Consider the following 23,229-nt stretch of genomic DNA (forward strand, 5'->3'; position numbering starts at 1 on the left):
GCCTGCAGAACTTCCCACTCCGGTTCTCCAAGCTCCTTAGGCCTCTCCCAGGGCTGGGATGTCCAGGGAGGGTGGGGGACACAGGCAACTCGGGAGAGGCCGGGGCTCAGAGCAGCTATGGTGTACTGTCCACTGCTGTTGAGGGCCAGTGACGCCCAAAGACTGCCTCCTGAGGGCAGAGGAGACAGCAGGGGGTGTCAGCTGGCCTGGCACCTGGGAGCTGTCGCCCATACCCTGGTTGCTTGGCGCGGGGCGCGGGTTCGGAGGGAGGGAGGGGCCCGGGGGCACCGTCCGGCCGAGCGCCCCGCCCCGCCCCGCCCGCCGGGGACAGCTCAGGGGGCGGGGTTGGGCGGGGCTGGCGCGAGGTGCTGGCGGTGGCGCCCCAGGTCCCAGCGCCCGGCCGCTCGCCGCCGCGCGGGAGCAGCGGGCTCGACGGCGCGGCCGCCCAGCCGCTATGGCGGCGCACGGGAAGCTGCGGCGGGAGCGGGGGCTGCAGGCCGACTACGAGGCGCAAGTGAAAGGTGAGAGGGGCCGAGACCCCCAGGTTGTGATGGATCCCGAAGCGTCCTCAGGAGAGGGGCGGAGGGAGCCCGAGCCCCAGCCTGTGTCGTGGGTCCCCTTCACCCCGAGCGCCCACCAGCCCCCTGCCTCCCGTCCGTCTGCCCGAATTGGGTCTCCCTGTGCCTCACCCAGGGAGCAGTGAAGACCCTGGTGGCCCAAAGGAGGGGACACTGGGAAGACAGCATCCCCGCTAGAGTGTAACGGGCCACCTTGACTTTGCTGGGGGGTGGGGCGGGTAAGGGCGTCGCGTGAGTCGCTTGGTTGGGTTGGTGGTCACCTCACCCTAACACCACTGCAGGTCCCGACACTTTTGCCTCCCTTTGGAGGTGGCGGCGGCTGCCTCTGGGTCAGGCCGGTGCAGTGAATCTTGGCTTGGGAGAGTCCACAGGGCTGTTTTACAAATGAAACCTCTCTGATAAACACCCTGTGCAAATCACATGCAAATCAGCTTTGCAAATGCTCAGCGCCAGCTTCTGTTAATTCAGGGCATGGTAACTCTTGGCAAGGAAAGAAGGCAGCTCGGAAGAGCCAGCAGTTCCCTGCTGCTTTTCAATGCATGATCCTCATATCGCTCTCTGTCACTCCAGTTTACTTATTGTGGTAACAGCCCAGAGAGGTACGGTGACTTTCCATGGGAACACAGCACAACAGCTCCCAAGAGGTAGATTGAATGACCCTTGAAGTGTCTTCCAACCTGATTGTGCTGGTTCCAATGTAATTATTCAATGCAAGCAATTGATACCAAAGTGAACCCTAGTCCTTCCACTCTGGGAGAGGCCAACTGGTGTTCAGTGTCAGCTGGAGAAGATTTCTGAGTGGGCGAGCCTTCATCACCTCTCAGTAATCCTCAACCTACTTCCTCAAAATGTCATGAAATTCAAGGACTTTGAAAGCTCTTCAGTCAGTAAATAGGGTCATTTATTCACACTGAAAAAGAGGGGTTCTGAACCAGACTTATTTAAGGTGTAACTTGTGTGCTGTGGGTCTCCAGTGTTTTGTGCCTCTATTTCCCATCTTTTCCCTGGCAACAGACCTTTTGACCATGGTAGACAAACAGGGTCCCTGTTCTAACACCCTAAATTCTGAAAGGTCAGCATAACCATGGATTGGGAGGCCATCTTTTCTTCTGCTTCTCTTGTCAGCAGAAGTGAGAGCGAATGCCTGGCTTACAGGAAGTGCTGGTGGGGCCCATGGCTCAGCTTTACAATTCAAACATATGGGGGATTCCGGATTCAATCCCTCCTTTTGCCACATGTTTTGTATACATCTGTTTTGACTCAGGCACTAGGAGTATGTTGCTGTACAACGAAGAACCAGCCCCTGCTGTCACATGGTTCATGGGTCCAGTGAGAGAGACAAATAGTAAACAACCCAATGCGCAATTAACTTCGAGTACAACTACCGCAAAACAGGGTCCTCTGAGCTGCAAGCTGACTTCAAATGCAGTCGGCTTGCAATTTGCAGCTACTTGATGCCAGCCAGTGCGCATGTCGGCATCCTGATGGGGTGCGATTCTCCAGTCAGTTTTTGCTGGTGGTAGTAGAGAATAAATGCGGCGCTGCGGTCTGCTGGTCCATTCAGCGCTGTTCGGTTGTGATAGGTCCCCAGGGAACATAGTCCTCCCAAAGGGCAGGACAGGTGCCAGAGGACAGGCAAGGCCAGCTGGGTCATCTAAAACCTTGCTTGGAATGAAATTAAATTCATTTTTATTCAAAAATGTCATCCTGATTAAATGAAAACTCTCCTGGTTGAAATCATGGCATGTACCCACATAGCACACATCAGCCACAGGAGGTTGACTGGGATGGTTAAGAACCTCCTGCTATCTCACATGGTATCATGTCGTGAGCTCTGGCCTGTTGTGCGCTGGCTTCACTCTTGGGAAGTCCTCCCCGTTCCAGGCTTCCATTTGCCCAGCTTGTCCCATTGGTGGAAAGAGAGTGCCCCTGCTCAGTATTTTCAGTGAAATAAACAGTCAGGGGTGTGGCCCCTAGGCCCATCCCCGAGCCAGGCCGGTGGGGGTGGTGTGCAGGACTGAGGGATGGTGACACCTGCAGTTGATTCTGGGGTTCCTGGAGTCAGGGAGAGAGAAAGGTCAATCCCGCCCAAACCTCAGGGCTGAGGACTGGTAGGGGACATTCTGCAAGAGGAAATCGGAGGAAATAAGGATGCCTGGGCAGGCAAAGCCCACCAAGGCCGCTTGCTCCACAGGCCCTGGAAAGTCACTAGCAGAACAGAAATCTGCCTGTACTGAGCTGTTCAGAATGGAATCCTCCCCAACAGCCCCTTGAGTCCTGCCATCTCTGACCTGGACTAGTACAATATTTGCCACCTGGGCTCCACATGGCAGCCAGAGAGGGCCCTGAAGATGAAGCTCCCCTCTCCCTCAGGTCCAGCTGGAAATCTTCCCTGGACCATGGGCTCTGGGCATCTGCCCTACCCACTTGTCAGACTCATTCTCTGACCTTGCCTTGTGCACCTGTTGTTCCTGGACATTCTTGTATGTCTGTCCTTTTGCTCTCTGTTCTCCCACTCGAATCCTAGCTTCAGGAGGGCAGGCACTGACTTGGCTGTCCTCACCACTCTATCTAGGATGTGTCTGCCACACACTGGGTAGGATGTTGCGTTGTGCTGAGTGAAGAGATGAATTAGTGTTGTGCCCCAGGGAACATGGACAGAGACTAGTGTGTGGCAGCCTGCTTGCCGGAAGCCACGACTGTGGCTTTTTGCTCAGGACCCCTAGCGTCTACCTGTACATTTAATGGGGCAGAACTGCAGCCAGCGAGTTGCTTAAGCTTTCTGTCTGTGTGGGGGAAGCAGTGTTGCCCAATGGAACCAGCGATAAGCTGTCAAGAGGCTGGCAGTGTGGGGCCCCGGGTGTGGTTCTCCTCTGTTTTGGGGAAGCCCTGAGGTGGGTGATCAGAAGTGGGAACTGCCCCTCTGTCCCTTCACTTATCAGCCCAGATCAGCTCACCCTTCGCCATGAGACTGCCCTTTCCCCTGGGGCTCGAGGACAGGGCTCCCTGGCCACTGAGGCCACGAGTTCACTGGAGGCTTGCCAGAGTGCCACAGAGGTCTGAGCAGCCAGCCTGGTGTGTGTGTGTGTATCTGTTCAGAAGAAGCTGCAGCGCCAGAATCCTGGGGGCCGAGGGGAAGGAAGTGGCAGGGGGAACCACTGGGGGCTTTCCAGCAACCAAAGAAGGATAAGAAGCCAAACTGAAAGGCGCCTGGCTGGAGATGGGGCAGGATGGGGCTGAGTAGCCCTGTGTTCTGCCCGCCGTAGATGGTTCCAGCCTTCCCACCCTTGGGCATGTGCACCGCTCTCCCCTCTGGCTGGGACACGCCTGGCACAGAGCTCCCACGAAGACTTCCCTGAGCCCAGCTCCCTGTGGGGCTGCCTCTTCCCTGTACTTGGCTTTAGTCTTAGCCTAGGCCAGGCATGCAGGAGCCCTCTGGGCAGATGGGGTGACCACACCTGCTGACCAGGTCTGAACTGTAGTCCCTCTGGTCCTGCAGAGATGCGCTGGCAGCTGAGTGAGCAGCTGCGCTGCCTGGAGTTGCAGGGCGAGCTGCGGAGGGAGCTGCTGCAGGAGCTGGCTGAGTTCATGCGGCGGCGAGCCGAGGTGGAGCTGGAGTACTCCCGGGGCCTGGACAAGCTGGCCGAGCGCTTTGCCAGCCGTGGAGGTCGCCTGGGGGGCAGCAGCCGGGAGCAGCACAGCTTCCGGTAGGTGCTGCACTAGAAGAGATGCCACAGCGGGGCCCAGGGACCAGGCACCCTGGTCTGAGTGCCCCTGTGCCCCCGTGCCCCCAGGAAGGAGCCATCCCTCCTGTCCCCCTTGCATTGCTGGGCTGTGTTGCTGCAGCAAACGCGGCAGCAGAGCCGGGACAGCGCGGCCCTCAGTGAGGTGCTGGCCGGGCCTCTGGCCCAGCGCCTGAGTCACATCGCAGAGGACGTGGGGCGCATTGTCAGGAAGGTGGGTTCATGCATGGGCCATGTGAGGTGTAGGGGGCCCTCAGGATCTAGCAGGGGCAGCCTGTGGGGTCTTGATCCAGAGGCACTGTGGCTGAAAGCACAGGAGGCCCAGGGGTCATTGGGCAGAGGGGACCTGTGTGGCTCAAGCTGAGGTAGGGTGGTTCATCTGGGACTGTGGTGGGCACTGTGGTCACACTCCCCCCTCCACCTCTAGAGTAAGGACCTGGTGCAACAGCTGCAGGATGAGCTCCTGGAAGTGGTCTCAGAGCTCCAGACGGTAAAGGACAGGGCAGGGGCAGGGCCACAGCAGTGGCCCAGGGAGACATCAGTCAGAGGCGAGAACACCCCCAAGCTATCACATCTCCCCATATCAGGCTAAAGGAAAGCAGGGTGCCCAGGGAGACCTGGTTTTGGGGGACCGTGGGCAAGGCCCCTTCTCAGCTCTGGGGACAGGGTAGTTAGACTAAGTGCTCATGTGGAATTGCCCAGATCCCTGGTCCAAGTCCCAGGCGGGCTGGGATGGGGGAGGAGCTGGCTGTGGCCATGATCTTCAGCAGGGCTGCCTTGCCTGGGGCCTCCCTGCAGGCCAAGAAGACATACCAGGTGTACCATGTGGACAGCATGAATGCAGAGGCGAAGCTCCGGGAAGCCGAGCGGCAAGAGGAGAAGCGGGCAGGTCGGAGTGCCCCTGTGGCCACTGCTGCCACCGCCACCACCACCACTGCTGAGACAGGGCCCCTCCGCAAGAGCTCCCTCAAGAAGGGGGGGAAGCTGGTGGAGAAGGTGGGCCTGGAGGGCTCCTGGCCTTCATCCCTGCAAGCCTTTGGCTCTTCCTGGGGTCTGCTGGGTGGAGGGGGAGCTGTAGGCCTCCAGTGAGGCTCTTGCCTCCTGTAAAGGAAGGATTCTGGCTCTGAAGGGTTCCCCAAACTAGGGATCACATACAGAATGCTCCATGAGCCTGAGAGACAGAGGGGGAAGGACAGTCAAACAGTCACAGGGCCCAGGACAGCCCAGTGCAGTCCCCCATGCTTCAAGCTGTCCCCCCCCCCCCCCCACATCCCCACCAGAGTACAGAGAGCTTTGGTGTTGCCAAGTCTGGGGGTCTCTCCTCCCAGCCATCCTGTGAGGTGTCAGAGAGCAAGAAGACTCAGGATGAGTGATCAAGTGACGTGTAAGAAAGGACATTTGAGGTGATCCCAAAGAGAATGGAGAGGGTGTGAAATAGCAGGAGGGAGCCCCCACAATGGCTGGGGCTGAGTGTGCCGATCCAGTCCCTTCTACCCAGGATGTGCCTTCTCCTCTTTTCAGTCCCCCTGTTGGGTCCAAGTGGAGTTTCTTGTGCATCTTCCAGGTCCTCCTGCCCTGGCTCCCACCTCCATTGTGGGGTGTGTGCATTTGGGCCTTTTATTTATCAGGTATCTGGTTGTTGTCCTTCCCCTTGGCTGTGAGGAATGACAATGAAGCAGATTGGGGCCTGGACTAAGGCGACAGGCAGATTTGCAGAGGGCAGGAAAGCGAGTGGGATGGACTAGAAGTAGCTGGAAAGAGCTGGGAAGTCAAGTCAGGCTCGGCTGGGCACCCCATGGTTGGTGAGCCCACACACTGAGCCCTGAGGGTTAAGGTGTGACAAGGTGAGGAGGGAAAGACAATAGGAACTTGCTAAGGGACTCGCCCATGGGACATGGTGTGCTTGTCCACAATGGAAGGGGAGGGAAAGGGAGCTATATGGAAGGCTGGAGATGGGGGTGGGCTGGGGAGTGGGTCACCCCCGTGTGCCCCATTGTCTTGAGCAGCGTCAGGCCAAGTTCTTGGAGCACAGACTCAAGTGCACCAAGGCGCGCAATGAATACCTGCTCAGCTTGGCCAGCGTCAATGCTGCCGTCAGCAACTACTACTTGCATGATGTCTTGGACCTCATGGATGTGAGTCTTGGGCAGGTGTATGGGTGAGAGGAGCCCCACAAACTGGGGCTCAGGGACCATGGCTGTAGGCCCACCTGAGCGTCTGCTTGCTTCTCCACAGTGCTGTGACACAGGCTTCCACTTGGCCCTGGGGCAGGTGCTCCGGAGCTACACAACCGCAGAGAGCCGCACCCAAGCCTCCCAGATGCAGGGCCTGGGCAGCCTGGAGGAGGCTCTAGAAGCCCTGGATCCTCCAGGAGACAAGGCCAAGGTGCTCGAGGTGCACGCAACGGCTTTCTGTCCCCCGCTGCGTTTTGACTACCAGCCGCATGAGGGTGATGAGGTGAGGTTCACATGACACTGTCATTAATGCCCCAAATATGGGTGCAAAGGGCTTCACATCCTCTGGTCTTCGTTTTAGCTAAGGCCAGTTGTAGGATTTGCAGGATTCGCACTTGGCTAAAGAATGGAAGCTCACTAACCAGCTGGTCCTGATGGCTCAGTTCCTTGTTCCCTGGCCTCAGAGCACATGCAACAGCTTACTCCAAACATCCACAAACCAATGCATACCCCATGAGCCAAGGCGTGTTAATGTTGCCACCAGGTGCTAGGTAGCTTTCCATGTACTGTACGTGGAAAATTTTCCACAAAATTTTTTGGGAGTACCAGTGATTCAACCCAGGGGTGCTTAACCACTGAGCCACATGTCCAACCCTTTTGATCTTGAAACAGGGTCTAAGTTGCTGAGGCTGGCTTTGAACTTGTGATCCTCCTTTCTCAGCATCCCAAGTTGCTAGGATTACAGGTGTGCACCACCCATGCCCAACTTAAAAAATTTTAAAAAATATTTTCATAATACCAATTTGGGAGGAAATAAACATACAGCAGTAATTTATAATAAGGCTTCTTTGTACTTGTCCCATGAGCTGTTAGAATAGTCCCTTCCACTTGATGTAAAATTCATGATGCTCTGCCTTGGGGATCCTTTTCCCCTTCTGGTGCTGGACAACCAGTACATGCTAGACTACAAAGTAGTGCCTTGAGGGTTGGGGCTTCTAGGATTCCTTTGAAAAGGTCCTCTCCTCAATTTTCTTTTTTTTTTTTGAATCCTTGTTATTGGATATTGGACTTACAGGTTGGGTCTCTACTCTCATCCTCCTTCCCATTTCTCATCTCTATGCCTTTATTTTTTTCTTTCTTTCTTTTTTGTGGTGCTAGGGATTAGAACCCAGGGCCTTGTGCATGTGAGGCAAGCACTCTACCAACTGAACTAGATCCACAGCCCACTATGCCTTTTTTTTTATGGTGCCGGGGATGGAAACCAGGGCCTTGCACATGCTAGACAAGCACTCTACCACTGAGCTACACTCCAGGTCTTTTTATTTTTTATCTTGAGACAGGGTCTCTGTAAGTTGTCCAGGCTGGCCTCCTGCTTCAGCCTCCCAAGTTGTTGTGATTGCAGGTATGGGCCATCACTCTGGGCTGAAATCCTTTAATTCTTTAATTCTTTCTTTCTTTCTTTCTTTCTTTCTTCCTTTCTTTTATTTATTTGTTTGTTTGTTTATTTATTTATTTATTTATTTATTTATTTATTTATTTATGGTGCTGGGGATTGAACCCAGGGGCTCATGCTTGTAAGGCAAGCCTCTACCGACTGAGCTATATTCCCAGCTCTCTTTTATTTTTATTTATTTATTTTAAAATATTTTTAGTTGTGGATGGACACAATATATTTTATTTATTCATTTATTTTTATGTGGTGCTGAGGATGGAACCCAGGGCCTCATATATGCTAGGCAAGCGCTCACCACTGAACCACAACTCCAGCCCCGCTCATCTCTTTTGTTGGGGAGATTCCCAAATAAAGATTGGGTATCTGTGAGTTTTTCTTCCTGAACTGACCAGTTCCCCTAGCAGGAGATTTTCTGGCTGCTGTGCTCTGGGGATCTCACTTGAAGGCACCTAGATGGAGCTCCATGACCCAGACCCAGCCAAAGCCCACCAGGAACACCCGTGTAGTGGCCCACTTTGGGGTTTTTACTTCTTGCTCTGAGGAGACTACCACGTGGAGAACCTGGGAGCACGCGTCTCAGGGAGGTGTAGGCTGGGGCATGCATTAGGGGACTTGGGAAGCCTCTGAGGAAGCAGCACTTGGCTGTACATTGCGTGCTGTCAAAGAACAGGGCTAACTCCATGGTCTGGCGTCTTGATAAATCTGATCAGCAAGGAGACAGTGAAGGGAGGCTATGGCTGCCATCGTGAGGAAGCAGCAGTCTCATGTTGGCAAGCACTGAGGGAGATGTTGTGGCATGGACCAAGTCCTTGCTTTTGTCTTCGCCACATGGAATTCCAGGGCAGGCTTGTTTCTGTCTTCACTATGTCACCAGGGTGCAGTTTCATCCCTCCTTGTCAGCTGTGACTACTGTCCCTGAGTCCAGAGAGGAAATATCTAGTTTCTGCTAATGGTATGCATTTAGGGAAGGAGCTGATGTCAATGTTTCCTGTGGTTGCTGGGTGTGGTGGTGCATGCCTGCACTCCCAGAAACTTAGGAGGCTGAGGCAGGAGGATCACAAGTTTGAGGCCAGCCTGAGCAACTTGGTGAGACCCTATCTCAAAAAAAGCTGGGTACCTGAACACAGGTCAGTAGCATTGAGCATTTCCACAATGTTGCGTAACCATCACCACCATCCACCTCCAGACCTGCTCATGTTCCCACAATGAAACCCTGGCGCCATTAAACAACAAATCCCCATTGCCCTCCCTGCCAGACTTTTCTGGATGCTTACATGTTTATTATATGTGTTTCTAATGGTGGCCCCAGGACCTCGTGTGTGCTAAGCATGTGCTCTACTTCCCTTTTAGGGAATTCCTCACTTCCTAAAGCTTTCTCCTCCTATCCCCCCACATGCCCAGGAGACAGGCTGCTCTTATGCTGTCCAATTAGAGTGATTTTTCTGTCCTCTCTTTTTCCCAGGAGAGGTCTGGCTGGGCCTTCTTCTGTCTCAGGGCCCAGCCCTCCTCACCATCCTTAGTTTTAAATCAGCAATTAATTGAAGTATAACATATATACAATTAAGCCATGAAAAGTGTATCTTCCCAGACTCTGCAGCCATCTTCGTTATCTAATTCTACAACCATTTCATCACCCAAATAGAAATCTTACCTGTACAGTCGCTGCCCACCTATGCCCCGCCCCCAGTGCCCACTCCATACGCTTCCTATCTCTCGTGATTTGCCTTCCAGACATTTTAGGTAAATACGTTTATGTGATGTGTGGCCCTTTGTGTCTGACTTGTTTCACTCAGATAATGTTCTCAAGGCCTTTCCTTGTGGTAGCAGAGATCAATACTTAATTCTTTTTTTTTTTTTTTTGGTACTAAGGATTGGCCCCAGGGGTGCTTAACCACTGAGTCACCACCCCAGCCCTTTTTTGCACTATATTTACAGACAGGATCTTGCTAAGTTGCTTAGGACCTTGATAATTTGCTGAGACTGACTTTGAACTCCTGATCCTCCTGCCTCAGCCTCCCTAACCACTAGGATTATAGTCATGCACGACCACACCCAGCTTCATTCTTTATTGTGACTGAATGATATCCCATTTTTTTCATTTGCCAGTTGATAGATGCTTGCATTGTTTCCAGCTTTGGACTATTCTGAATAATGTTGCCGTGAACCTTTATGGACAAGTCTTGGTGTGGATGCATGCATTCCTTTCTCTTGGGGAGAAACATTCTTCAGTTTAAGTGTCAAGGGATGCTGGCCCTATAGTCAGCCACCAGGCAATAGAAATATGCCTGGTTCCTTAGGCCCCAGAGGTCCTGGTACCTGCTGCCTGTCCTTACTGCCACTATTGAGCTTTGTCCCCAGGTCCAGCCCTCAGTCTCTGGCACTGCCCTCTGCAGGTGGCTGAGATCCGGGTTGAGATGGAGCTGCGGGATGAGATTCTGCCCAGAGCCCAGAATATCCAGAGCCGCCTGGACCGACAGACCATTGAGACAGAAGAGGTATGAGTGGCTCTGGTGCCTCTAGAGCCCTCTTGTGGGGTCAGCTGCCCTGCCACCAACCTCCCACCTGACAATGGCCTTCATCTCTCCTTCCTGCTGCCTTGGACTTCCTGTCCTTCAGCTTACCCTCCCTGACTTCTTACCGCCCTGGTGCTGTCCCCTCCTCAGGTGAACAAGACATTGAAGGCAACGCTGCAGGCTCTGCTGGAGGTGGTAGCAACAGATGATGGGGACATGCTTGATTCTTTCCAGGCCAGTCCTTCCACTGAGTCCCTCAAGTCCACCAGCTCAGACCCAGGCACCCGGCAGGCAGGCCGGAGGCGGGGACAGCAACAGGAGACAGAGACCTTCTATATCACGGTGGGCTGGGTGGGCAGGGAAGAGGCATGCAGGGTTGGGCGCAGTCATGGAGCCAGTTCTTACACTCTGAGCTCTTCTTGGGGTTTCCAGAAGCTGCAGGAGTATCTGAGTGGACGGAGCATCCTTGCCAAGCTTCAGGCCAAGCATGAGAAGCTGCAGGAGGCCTTGCAACGAGGTGGGCTCTGGTGCAGGCCCTACCCCTTCTTCCCTGCTTTCCTCTGCCCTGTCAGACTCCCATCCAGCCTGTGTTCCTTCCCAGAGGAACTAGCCCAGCAAGGGTCCTGGCCTCTCTCCTACCCCTGGCCTTTGAGCACTCAGTCTCAGGCTGTGCCTCCTTTCTCTGGGGTTCCTTCAAGAGTTCCTGGCCTGAGAAGCAGACCAGCATTTTCTTCTCCTCAGGTGACAAGGAGGAGCGGGAAATGTCTTGGTGAGTCCTTCGTGAGATGCTGGCTTCTTCTGAGGTTCCCCATCACCTGTCTCCTTGGGGTCTAGCTCTGTGGCTCAGTCCCCTGTGGCCTCAATGTCCTCATGTGCCCAGTGGTTTAGGGAATTGGGAGTTTCAGGGCCTGACTGGGCTGGACCAGGGCATCCTATTCTCCATGCCTGATCCCCTCAGAGTCCACTCCCATTCACCACAGGACCCAGTACACACAGAGAAAATTCCAGAAGAGCCGCCATCCCCGCCCCAGCTCCCAGTATAACCAGAGACTCTTTGGAGGAGACATGGAGAAGTTTATCCAGGTGCTTGCTTTGCCCCATACTCCAACTGATTGCAGGTAGCCCTGTCAGTCTTTTTTCAACCCTGGATCATCTTTGTGGCCAAGCAGCAGCTTGATCCCTGCATCCCCCATTCCTGACCTTCCCAGGTGGAGGTCAATTGTCCCTTCCTGGGTGGGCCTTTTCTAGGCCTCTACTGCTTGATGTGAATGTCCTCAATAGTCACAGGAATACAGAAACCTGGGGCAGCAGCATTTTCAGGGGCAGATGTTGCGAGAGCCCCCTACCTGTGACTGGGACCAGTGAAGGATGCCCAAAGGTCCCATTGCTGGCTCCTTGGCTGTTGGGGTGCGACAATAGATATTGAAATAGGGGAAGCAAGAGAGATCCAAAAGAAGAAAGAGCTTGTGGGTACGGAGCATGCTGGGTGTGGTGGGCAACTGGAATCCCAGTGAGTTGGGAGGCTCAGGCAGGAGGATGGCAAGTTGTTTTTTTTTTTTTTACAATTTCTGAGCCACACTGTTTATTTTGCTGCTTGAAACCTAAGTGACAGTATGCCACTATAATTATGGGGTTTCATCTAAACCTTTACTACACTGCAGGTACAGAAATATACGGACACATTTTTGGAGAATTGACATTTTGCAAAATGCAGCAAACATTTTCATTTATACATGAGAAAAGGAAGTGTTCAAAAGGGTATGCATTTCAAGTTATTGCAGGTTATTTGTGAGAGAATTTCTGCAGGTAAAACATGTTTAAATTTAACCAACAGTAGCGTGTCAGTGTATTTAAAATCATGACAAAAATCTTCTCTCTGGTCATATTGCCCATGACAAATTACTATGATGTTGTATGTTTAGGGCAAGATGTCAATACAGCATAAATCCCATGGTATTTTGGTTTTCTTCTGGAGATTAAAGCTGTTTTTCTTGGGATAAATGCAGCAGCAAAACACAAACCAGTTGATCAAAAAAGCACTTCTGCCATAACTCCAATAATTTTCAGGACACATCAACTGACAGTAGTTTTGCCATTCCCAGTTCTTTTAAGGATTACATCTCTGCACTGTTGCCTTAAGTATGTCTGTAAAAGCATGTTCTCTGTTAAGCCAGTTTACTGACTACAGCCTGGTTGAGAGAATTTAGTTGGTTGGTCCATTTATCTAGTGCAGTATATCGTGCTCCACCCCTCTTCTGATGATCCAGTTCAAGGAGTTGGTTGACTTGATCAATTCATCCATGAATAGTGTTATCCAATATGCACTGCACCAGCAAGCTTTCCACATCAGCTACATCTATGTTTACCTCCTTAGAAATAAAAGGAATATGTATTCTTGTGTAAGGCTTAATTAATTTTATGAGCACTTGTGTTCTGATGTTTCGTAAAAGCTCTTCAATGTGTTCTCTTATGAAAGGATCATCCATGATGTTGCTGTGATTTGTTTTCAGAATCTTTTCAAATTCAGTGATGTCATTATTCTGATAGGCACTTACTAAATTCGTCATTGCTAGAATTTCTGGATCATTTTTGTACGGCTTGGCCTCCTGTGAGTCAAATGGATTTATACTCGATTTCATTAGCATGTTTGCTAAGACCAAATATTTTAAGCAAGTGGTTCGTCTGGGACTTCCTGATTCATCATAATTCTTGAAGGCTTCGAAAAAATCAGTGTGTGCCTTTTCAAATTCACCTTCTCTCAAGTGCATTTTACCACCACATTCTCTGATAACTCCCATGATCAGTGGATGAGGGATGGCAGACTTGATGTGAAGGGATTGTTCATAGAGTGCTTTAAGTTTTTTGTTATTTTTCTGTGCTGTGTACATTTGAATTTCCAAAGCATAAATTTCTAATAACTGTGTACCTTTTTTCAGGTCATCTTCTCCATCATCAGTCTGGCATGACTGATGTAATTGGCGTAAAATCTTTTGAAGTTTTCCATATTCCTCTCGTTCTAAATATAATTTTCCAAGCTTTGTGTTTGTTTTAAACCACAGTCTATCATTCTTAGCATCTTTCAAAGCTTCCAGTGTTGTTTCATAGAATTCCTGCAGTAAATCCATCTGACATAAAAAATCAGAATTCTATAATTGTAAACAGCAAATTTGTACCTGTTTAGAAGTGGACATATAATCAAGTATAGAATTAATGGATTTTTCAGAATAATTTCTTGTGACTGCACTCCAGATATAGGTCAATAGTTGTTTATATCTATTCATTTCTGGAAAGTTTGTCAACTTGAAGTTAATCTTAATCATTTGTTTCAGTGCTTTAAATCCCCATTCTCCTTTTTCACCTTCAAGTTCCAAAACCTTTTGAAAGCTGCTTAATGCTGCTTTTGGATCATCTTCTTTTAATGCTTTGGAATTATAGTACTGATTTTCCAAATCCACATTTGGCTCAGAGTTACTATCTTCAGAGTATTCCAGGTCGTAGTCTTCCTCATCATCGCACATGAAATCATCCTCCATGTCAGACATCTTGGCCGGGAGGTGGGGAGGGGAGGAGAAATTGGAGGCCAGTCTGGGAAAGTCAGTGAGACCCTGCCTCAAAATTAGAAAAAGGACTGGGGCTGTAGTTCAGTGGTAGAGCCTCTCTGGGTTCAATCCCCAGTTCAAAATAATAATAAGAAGAAGAAGAACAAAAAGAAAAACGACAAACAAAGAAAGAGAAAGAACACTACCATTTGCAATGATTGTGAGTATGTACACAGCATTCAAAAGAATCAGACTATTTAAATGAACCTGTTTGAGTTGTGCAGTGTTACTTGATTCAAGGTCAACGTCTAGCTTTTGATTGCATTTTGACATTCCAGCAACAAATAATTTGCAAATAAAATGCAAAGCACTACCTAAGATGGCATTAGAAATATCAGACACTTAGGCGTGACTGCAGCAAATTCAACAGTAAGACACTAAGAGAAAGGTGGAATGCCAAGGTGGGGCTTGCGTGTAATACCCTCTCCGTCCCCAGAGCTCGGGTCAGCCTGTTCCCCTGGTGGTGGAGAGCTGTATCCGCTTCATTAACCTCAACGGTAAGCACACCCCAGCCCCTCCTGTGGCCTGGTGCCCGGCACCTGGAACCTCACACAGGAAAACAGTCCTGAAGCTGGGAGGGGACTCTGCCCACCAGCTCCTTGTCCTCCACAGGCCTGCAGCATGAGGGCATCTTCCGAGTGTCAGGTGCCCAGCCCCGGATCTCAGAGATCCGTGATGCCTTCGAGAGAGGTGCAGACGGGAAGGCCAGGGTGGCAGTGGGGCCTCGGCAGGTGCAGGTGACCTTCTCATGCTGCCATGTCTCCTGTCCCTCCTTAGGAGAGGACCCTCTGGTAGAAGGCTGCACTGCCCATGACCTGGACTCAGTGGCTGGGGTGCTGAAGCTCTACTTCCGGAGCCTGGAGCCCCCACTCTTCCCCCCAGACCTGTTCAGTGAGCTGCTGGCTTCTGCAGGTGAGGCCAGGGCCTGAGGGTGGCCAGATGGGAGGGCCACCTGCTAGTGGCTATGGCCCCACTCACTCAACTCTCTCTTGGCCACAGAGCTGGAGGCTGTGGCTGAGCGGGTAGAGCCTGTGAGCCGCCTGTTGGCCCGGCTGCCTGGCCCGGTGCTGGTGGTCCTGCGCTACCTTTTCGCCTTCCTGAACCAGTGAGTGCCTCTGGGGAGCAAGCTGGGAGTCGGGGTGGGGGGGGACACCAACATGGGAGCTCTCTGCCTGTGAGCCGCGTGTTCTCCCCAGCCTGGCCCAGTACAGCGATGAGAATATGATGGACCCCTACAACCTGGCTGTGTGCTTTGGGCCAACACTACTGCCCGTGCCTGCTGGACAGGACCCAGTGGCCTTGCAGAGCCGGGTGAACCAGCTGGTGCAGACGCTCATCCTGCAGCCCGCCCAGGTTTTCCCGGCCCTGGCCACACTGCCAGGCCCCGCCTATGAGAAGTGCATGGCTCCACCTTCGGCCAGCTGCCTGGGGTATGCTTTTGGGGCTGCCTGGGGGGTCCAGTGGAGGACAGCCCCCGTCACCTGCCTTGCTCTGCTCTGCACCTCAGGGATGCCCAACTGGAGATCCTCGTGGGGGAGAATGAGCCAGAGCTGGAAGCTGGGACCTCAGCTCAAGACGATGGTGAGTGGACAGGATAGAGTCCCCACCCTGTGCCCGCTCTAGGAGCCCAGTCCATTCCCACTCAGACCCTCTCTTGTTCGCAGACCTGGAGGGTGTTGTGGAGGCCGTGGCCTGCTTTGCCTACACAGGCCGCACGGCCCAGGAGCTGACGTTCCAGCGAGGGGATGTTCTGCGGCTGCATGCGCGGGCCTCAAGTGACTGGTGGCGGGGCGAGCATGCCGGCGTGTGGGGACTCATTCCCCACAAGTACATCATGCTGCCTGAGGGGTGAGTGAGCTGAGGCCCTCCTGGGGGTTGTTCGAGGTTGTCCTCTTAGCCTGGCCTGAACTGGGGGTATCTACACTTCTCCACCCAGCTCTCTCGAGAAGTCAGCACTGTCACCGGAGGTGCTCACTCTGCACTTGTTCCAACCCGCATTGCTGCCCCTTCTCTGCTCTGAGCCAAATTTTGTAAATATGGGCTGGGCTCAAGAATGAACATTTGTGACCACTTTTGGCTGGGACCCCAGCTGGGAAGGAGCACTCAGACAGGCCCATCTCTTTCCTGCCCATGTCTGAGAAGCAGGTGGTGGGCCCAGGGCCTCCTGGCCTTGGAGTGTACCCATCCCTTCTGAGGGTCCTGCTTGCCCCAGGCAGCAGACATAGTGGCCAGAGGCTGCCCTCACCATGCCAGGCCAGGGTCACTAGGGAGGGCAGAATAAAGCCAGACTGGCTTTGACAGGGAGAGGCTCTAGAGGAAACACTGGGACCCACCCCTTTCCTTGGCCATGCCCACGATGGAAGGAGCCACTGCCACCTTGGCTTGGGGACTTCCCAGGCCCTCCATCAGGTTCATTCTCTTTGTCCTGTAGGTCAGAGATAGGCACCCCACCTGAGGCTGTAGACCCCTCTGGATATAGACGACACTGCTTGGTCCCAACCTCCCCAGAGCAACATGTGGATGTGGATAAGGTGAGAGCAGCCTCTCTCCCACAGGGTCACTGCCTCCCCTTAGGAACCCAACTCTTCCCTCCTGCTTTCCTTGGCCTTGGTTCAGGCTTACCCACCACCAGACAAGAAGAGCCCAAGACAGAGTCCAGGAAGGGGCAGGAGGGCAAAGGGGCTGGGGATGGGAGTGGGAAGGACAGGGGCCCAGAGGGCAGGGATGAGAGGGGCTCATTCTTGAGCAGAGATGCAGTAGGGACAAGCTATCAAAGCTGGCATCGGGGAGAGGCTCCTGGACAGGCTTCAAGATGACAGGTAGTGACTTGGAAGGTGCTTGGCACACCAGGGAAGATGAAAGGAATAGATGGTGGGGAGGCAGGGAGGGCAACTGGCCCTGGCTAGCAGCACAACCTGGGAACACAGCCCTCTTCCATTGTTCTGAAGGGTGCACCCTGTGAGCATCTATAGGCAGCGAAGTCCTGGGGACAGTCATTGAGCCCAAGGAGGAGACAGTACAGGAATATGTACGAATACCAGGTGTGACCCAGCTCCCAGGCCTCAGGAGCCTAAGCCAGGCCGGGTGGATATGCAGGATAAGAAACCTGCTGGCAGGGACAGGGGTGGCTGGGGCAGAGCATGTAGGAAGCCCCAGGGAAGGACACTGAGCATGTTGGTGGCCCCAGAGGCCATGGACAGGGCCAGGAAGAGTAGGAGTGAGAAAATGAGGGGGCACGGGGCCAGACCAAGGAATCACTGTCCCCAGAGGAGGCTGTGACAGAAGACACTAAAAGTGGTAGAAGGGAAACCAGCAGGGAGTGGTGGAGGCTGGGAGGGGAGGGGCCCAGTGGCAGGGTGGGTGGAGCTTAGGCAGAGGCCTGAGTGGGGGAGCTGTTTCGAGGGAACCCTCACTGGATGCTCTCCCTGCCTTTCCTCCCTGCCTTTCCTCCCTGCCAGGCTGTGGCGCAGAACATGGACTCCGTGTTTAAGGAGCTCTTGGGGAAGGCTGCTGCCCGCCAAGGCCTTGGGCCAGCAGCTACTGCCTCCACCAGCCCCGGGCCCCGAAGCCCAAAGCCTCTGGCCTGTAGCCGCCTGGGCAGAAACAAAGGCTTCTCCCGAGGGCCTGGGGCCCCAGCTTCACCCTCTGCTTCCCATCCCCAGGGCCAGATTCAGCCCTGAAGCCACACTGAGATGCTCTGGCAGAGCCAGCACAGGCCCTGCCTTACCAAGGTGGCTTCCAGCAAGTCCTCCATTCTCCCTAGGTCCTTTGCTTCTTATCCCTGGCTTACGCCTCTTATGGAGGCGGCCAGGAAAGTAGGCTGGGGGCAAGCCCCTGTGCAGCTTTGGTGGGAGGGCTCGTCAGCGGCTGTGGGTGGCAGGTGTTGGCAGTCATTCATAAAGACCTGTGCGTTGATTCCCTGATGGAGCCAATTCTCTGTCTTGGGGGGCTGGGCAGGTTGGTACAGGGCCAGTCCCAGCACCTCCACTGGCAAGGAATAACTTCTGGTAGGTCCCCTGGCAGGGGGCTGTGTCTCCTGGACAGCTGTACCTGTGAAGGCTGGGTTGCTTGCATTGTGGATATCTGACCCATGCATGTTCCGGGGAGTCTTCGTATGTCTATGTTCCTCCCTCCACATCCGCCATTATCCTAATGCAAGGAGACCCCCTCACCATGTGGAAAATAACTGCAACTTTTATTACGAAAGGCTATAGAGAGGCTCAGACAGGAAAGTCCCCTGGTCCCACCCTGGTCCTTCCTCTTTGGCTCCCTGGGACCTCTGTCTTAGCTGGGGGGCACTTTCCAGGGCACAAGCCACCTGCCACCCCCAGGCCGTAGGGACTTCTGCCCTCCTTAGTCTCTCCCCATGCCCAGAACAAGGAGCTAATGTAAGGGGCCCTCCGTGTTGGAGCCTGAAAGCCTCTTTGTATACAGTGAGGCCTAGAGGGGCCAACCCCAGAGGCAGCTGAGCTTCGTGGAGCTTTTGGAAGGAAGGTGCCCACCGGCTCCTCACGAGAAAGTATCCTTAGCCAGGGAGGAGCTGGCAGTGGCACAGGACTCATCTTGGGGCCCTGGGCTGGGTGGGTCCTGTACCCGAGCACAGCAGAGCAAGCTGCGCAGCTCTGAGGAGACACTGCTGCTGAAGGAGGCGTAGATCCAGGGGTTGGTACAGCTGTTGAGGCTGGCCAGCAACATGAGCAGCACGAAAGGGGGCCCTGTGGAGGTGGAGTCCAGGCTGGGGCTCAGGTTTGGGAGGGGTGCAATCCTCTGTACCCGCTAAGGCTAGCATGCAGCCCGCTATCAGGTGTGTGGGGTAGAGGACCAAGCAAAGCAGCCCCCAGAGCCACAGCAACACCTACCTTCCAGAGGGGCCTCTGGGTCCCATGCTGCCCACAGCTGCACAAGGAAGAAGGGTGCCCAGCATAACACGTAGACGATCACAATCACCAGTGTCATTCTCACAGTCTTGGCCATGGCTGCTGACACCCGCGCTCCCTCTCTGGGACTGCCTGTCCGGTGTCCTCTGCGGCCACCCCCAGCCCTTTCTGATGGCCCTGGCACCAGACTGGCATGAATCTCCCGGAAGATGAGAACCTGGCAAGCAGCAATACCCAGGGCAGGTGCCACAAACACCATCAGGGCAATCCAGGTGACATAGGCACGAAGGCCCCAGGGCTCTGCAAAGCGGGCCCAGCAGTCGAAGACCCCGCTGCCATCTCCCACATCACGCTGGGCAAAGATGAAGAGCTGGGGCAGGCTGAGAAGAAGCGAGAAGGCCCAGGCCACCAGTACTGGCCGGTTCCAGCGAGCCCCACCTCCATGGCGGTATGCCAGCATGGGGCGGCAGATGGCGCGGTGGCGGTCTAGCGTCATGGCCAGGATCATGTAGGAGGAAGCATACATGCCCACCATCTGCAGGTACTTGACAGCCCGACACAGGGCATCGGGCCCACGGAAGCGGTCGGTGGCATCCCAGGCCAGCTGGGGCAGCACTTGAAATAGAGCCACAGCCAGGTCCGCTAGGCACAAGTGACCAATGAAGACATGCATGGGTGCCCAGCGGCCCCGCCGGCCCCGCCGCACTAGGGCCCCCAGTACCAAGCCATTGCTCAAGGCCACGGCCACAAAGACTGTGGAAAGCAGGGCCAGTTCTGCCCGGGCTAGCAATGGGTCCCTGGTGTCCGGTGACTCCTCCCGGCTGTTGTTGCTTGGAGGGCTAAGTGGAGACAGGGGCCCAGGCACAGCTGGGCAAGGGTGGGAGGAGAGGGCCAAGTTAGAAAGGGTGCCATGTAGGGGTACCCAGACCAAGGAAGTTCCCACCAGATGCCAGGGCTGATGGCCTGGGCAGCTGGCACCCCGGACCTCCCCAACTGCCCACTTTTCGGCTCTCAGCAGAGGGGACTCCTCCAAGGAAGCCTTGTCTGTGGGGAGTTGTACACATGTGGTCTGAGGGAAGGGCAGCCCCAGTCCAGGGAGCATGAACGCCCTGCCCTCCTCTCCCTGTCCTCTCCTGGGAAAGAGGCACTCTTCCCACCTGCCCCAGAGAGGAGGGCGAAGGAGCTGTGTAGGAAAAGGGGCTTTTTGGTTTTATCAAACCCACCAAACTCACCCCTATGGGGGTGTGCAGGAGCCCAGCCTTACCAGAGGTGGTGGACGCCAGCAGCATGGTGGGGCCGCCACAGGTGTCCTACGCGTTTGGAGATGGGGCAACTCAGCCTCCACTTGAGGGGCCAGCCCTGCCTCCCAGGATCACTGTACAGAAGTCCTTAGAGAGGTGCCAGGGGAGTCGAGCCTGTCAGTGTGTGGGTGCCTGGGATAGGGGTCTGGCCTGTGCTCGATCCTGGGCAGGGATATAAGAGAGAGGCAGTCAGCTGGGCACAGCAGTGCATGTCTGTCATTCCAGTGACTTGGAAGGCTGAGGCAGGAGGACCATCAATTCCAGGCCAGCCTCGGGAACTTAGTGAGACCTTGTCTCAAAATACTTGGAAAAAATGTTAAAAAGGCTGGGGGCTGCGGGTGTAGCTCAGTCATAGAGCACCACTGAGTTTAATCCCCAGTACCCACCTCCCCCAGTGAAGGAGAGGGAGGGAGGGAGGGAGAGAGAGAGAGAGAGAGAGAGAGAGAGAGAGAGAGAGGTCAAGGCAGTCACATAGAACAGAGCGCAGGATACACGCAGGGAGCCCATAAGACCCGGATTGGGCAGTGGGCATCCAACACAGATTCAGAAATCCTCCTGCCCTGGCAGAGGCCTAGAGAGGTTACCATCTGAGGGCTAGGGACTAGGCAGGAGGGGCAGGTGTGCTGCCAGGTGCCCCTTTGCACACCCTTACCTGGCTGGGCTCCCGGGCTCCTGGGCAGCTGGGCAGCAGCGTGAAGGTGGCCCAGGCACTCAGATCTGCTCTCCATCGCCTGCCCCGCCCCGACCCAGCCTCTGGGAGTGACCTGCCCAGGAGAGAACTTCCTCCCCCTCTAGCTCCCTCACATGCCTCCCCTGGCCTCCCGCCTCCCTCCTCCCGTCCACCAGGAAGTAAGTTCCTGGCCCCCACTTTCCCTTCCTGCCCTCAGGCTTCCCAGATCCATCCCCAGGGCTCCTCCCCCCACTCCCGATGGCCCTGAGTCCACCTCAGCCAGTCCCCTACTTGGCCTAGTGGCAACCTCCATCCATTCTGCCTTCCCTCACCCCACAAGGCCCCCCTCCTGGAACTTCTGTGGGAGATTGCCCAAGCAGCCCCTCACCTCCTCAGTGGGTAAACTGAGGTCGGAGATGGCGGGCCCCCACTCCCGCTAACCAAGCTAGCGCCTTCTGTTCCTCTTTGGGCCCAGTGAGGGAGGGGTAAAACCTTGGGAATTCACATTACACTCAGGGTACCCCCCAGGCACACACAGCCCCCTCCTTCTCAATTAGGGCTGGCTCGAGAGGAGGGACAGGAAAGGAGGGGGTGGGGTAGGGGCCAAGCCCAGGCTTAATGTGCCCCTGCAAGATCCAACTTCCTCCCCAGGGTCCTGTGTCAGCCAGGGACACCCCACCCACTTCCTGCACTACCTGCCCTAGAAGGAGGGGTCTTCTAATGGACCTCCATGTCCTTACTTGTTTCTCTTGCTTCCTCTCCCCTCTCTTACACACATGCGCTCACGTGTATGACATCCACACACCCACCAGGGTTTGACAGAGGTGTACACGTGCATTCATATGCACATTCATGCACACACCATGGCCACTGCGGTTCCATGTGGAGGGGTCTGAGAGGGGACTTTCCATGCCGCATATCAGCTTCTCCTCTCCTCAGGGCTTCCACTCTTTCCAGATGTCAGCCTAGCCCAGCCCAGCCCAGCCCTGGCCTGTCCACCCGCCAGAGCAGGCTCCTTTTTTCCTGTTTGTCCTCTCCACTGACCTGCAAAGCTGGAGACCAAAACCGGCCTCTCATGGCCCAGGCCCAGGCCCTGACTCAGGGACCTTGCCAACAGCCAAGACCTCCTCTTCCTGCCCCGTGAGTGTAGAGGACACGTGGGGGTGTGCTCTTTGCAACAGGCAGAGATGCACACACACCCCACCCCTAGATCACCTCACATTCACACAGCATGTGCACATGCCACACAACTCACGTGCACACACCCAAGCGCACACAGGCCACACAAGGCACCCAATACACACTGAACACACAAACACCACACACATGACAGTCACACACACACATGCACATCGATGTTTTGGGGACCCTTTGCAAATGGGTTGCAGAGTGCTGACACCCCATCTCATCCTTTCCTTCCTTGCCTCATGCCCATGTCCTCATCAGCCCTCCTCCCCGTGATGGCCCTGGGTGGCCTCTGGGGAACAGGTATCAAGGAAACAAATCTCCTCATCATACAGACACATCTAAATTGGCAAAGAAGTTGAGGACCTTGGTCCTCTAATGACACAAAGCAAGGCTCAAGTACCTGCTTTGCTACTGCCCAGATGTGTGAACGTCACCAGCCAGCTCTCTGTTCCCTGCTCCCCTTCTCCAAAGAGTGAGTTCAATGACTGAAGTTTGGCCTGTCCTTCACTATCCACTGGTTCCCCAAGATCAGAGCCCTTCCTGCGAGTGGCCCCACTGTGGATGTGGAGATGGAAGAACCTGGACCTGCCTCGGGGACAGGGGTCCTGTGGAGAGGGGAGTGGAGGCAGGGAAGTCTGGAGAGCCTGGGGCCAAGACACAGGTGCCCGAGGGCAGGAAGAAAGCAGAGCTGCTGAGAGGCAGCAACCGGGGAGGGAAGAAGCACCCAGACCATGCCCAGGGGCTGTGCAAACACAGGTAGCTCATCCTGTGTGGCAGTGGGAAGGTGTGCCAGCATGAATGGATGTCACAGGGACTGGTAAGGAGCAGAAGAGGAGAACCCCTGTCATTCAAACACCTGGGAGAGGTGCCTATGGGGAAGGAGCAATGGATCAGAGGATGGGATTAAGTGGACACAAACAAATGAAAGCGGGCAGGTGTGCAAGCATGCTGGCTGGGCGCAGCCAGAGCCAACTGTCTGAGGATGATCCAGGGCTCTCGCCTGCAGGGGAGAGGGCAGGGTCCCCAGCAGGGCACCCTCTCACTGGGCTGGTGTGAATATAGTACTGGGGCAGAGGAAAGCGGGTAGAGGGCTGTGCCCCAACTAGCCTTGAGGTCCGTCATTCGTACATGTG

The 23,229-nt window shown here is 54.5% G+C and overlaps 3 protein-coding genes across 3 annotated transcripts; 1 reads left to right on the forward strand and 2 right to left on the reverse strand.

Moving 5' to 3' along the window:
• Nucleotides 1-361: 361 nt before the first annotated feature.
• On the forward strand, nt 362-17,983 carry ARHGAP4 (Rho GTPase activating protein 4). The gene is made up of 21 exons (XM_079124043.1): nt 362-521; nt 4,078-4,285; nt 4,373-4,535; nt 4,749-4,811; nt 5,120-5,317; nt 6,328-6,456; nt 6,557-6,778; nt 10,342-10,443; nt 10,612-10,803; nt 10,894-10,978; nt 11,203-11,230; nt 11,442-11,544; nt 14,497-14,557; nt 14,673-14,750; nt 14,838-14,972; nt 15,060-15,165; nt 15,257-15,490; nt 15,568-15,641; nt 15,725-15,908; nt 16,492-16,591; nt 17,519-17,983. Exons 1-21 carry the CDS (start codon nt 455-457, stop codon nt 17,738-17,740), a joined length of 2,754 nt encoding a protein of 917 aa, XP_078980169.1. The 5' UTR covers nt 362-454; the 3' UTR covers nt 17,741-17,983.
• On the reverse strand, nt 12,028-14,014 carry LOC306651450 (COP9 signalosome complex subunit 2-like). Its single transcript, XM_079124044.1, is given in 3 exon segments — nt 12,028-12,755; nt 12,759-13,586; nt 13,635-14,014. Coding segments are annotated over 3 exon segments (1,326 nt in total). The 5' UTR covers nt 14,004-14,014; the 3' UTR covers nt 12,028-12,626.
• Nucleotides 17,984-18,436: 453 nt separating the features above from the next.
• AVPR2 (arginine vasopressin receptor 2) lies at nt 18,437-21,646 on the reverse strand. Its single transcript, XM_079124045.1, has 4 exons — nt 20,891-21,646; nt 20,202-20,400; nt 18,920-19,804; nt 18,437-18,775 (listed from the first exon to the last, which is right to left on the reverse strand). Exons 2-4 carry the CDS (start codon nt 20,224-20,226, stop codon nt 18,570-18,572), a joined length of 1,116 nt encoding a protein of 371 aa, XP_078980171.1. The 5' UTR covers nt 20,227-20,400; nt 20,891-21,646; the 3' UTR covers nt 18,437-18,569.
• Between the last annotated feature and the right edge of the window lie 1,583 nt (nt 21,647-23,229).

Source organism: Sciurus vulgaris (assembly GCF_902686455.1).
Source record: "Sciurus vulgaris genome assembly, chromosome: X".
Classification (NCBI taxonomy): Eukaryota; Metazoa; Chordata; class Mammalia; order Rodentia; family Sciuridae; genus Sciurus; species Sciurus vulgaris.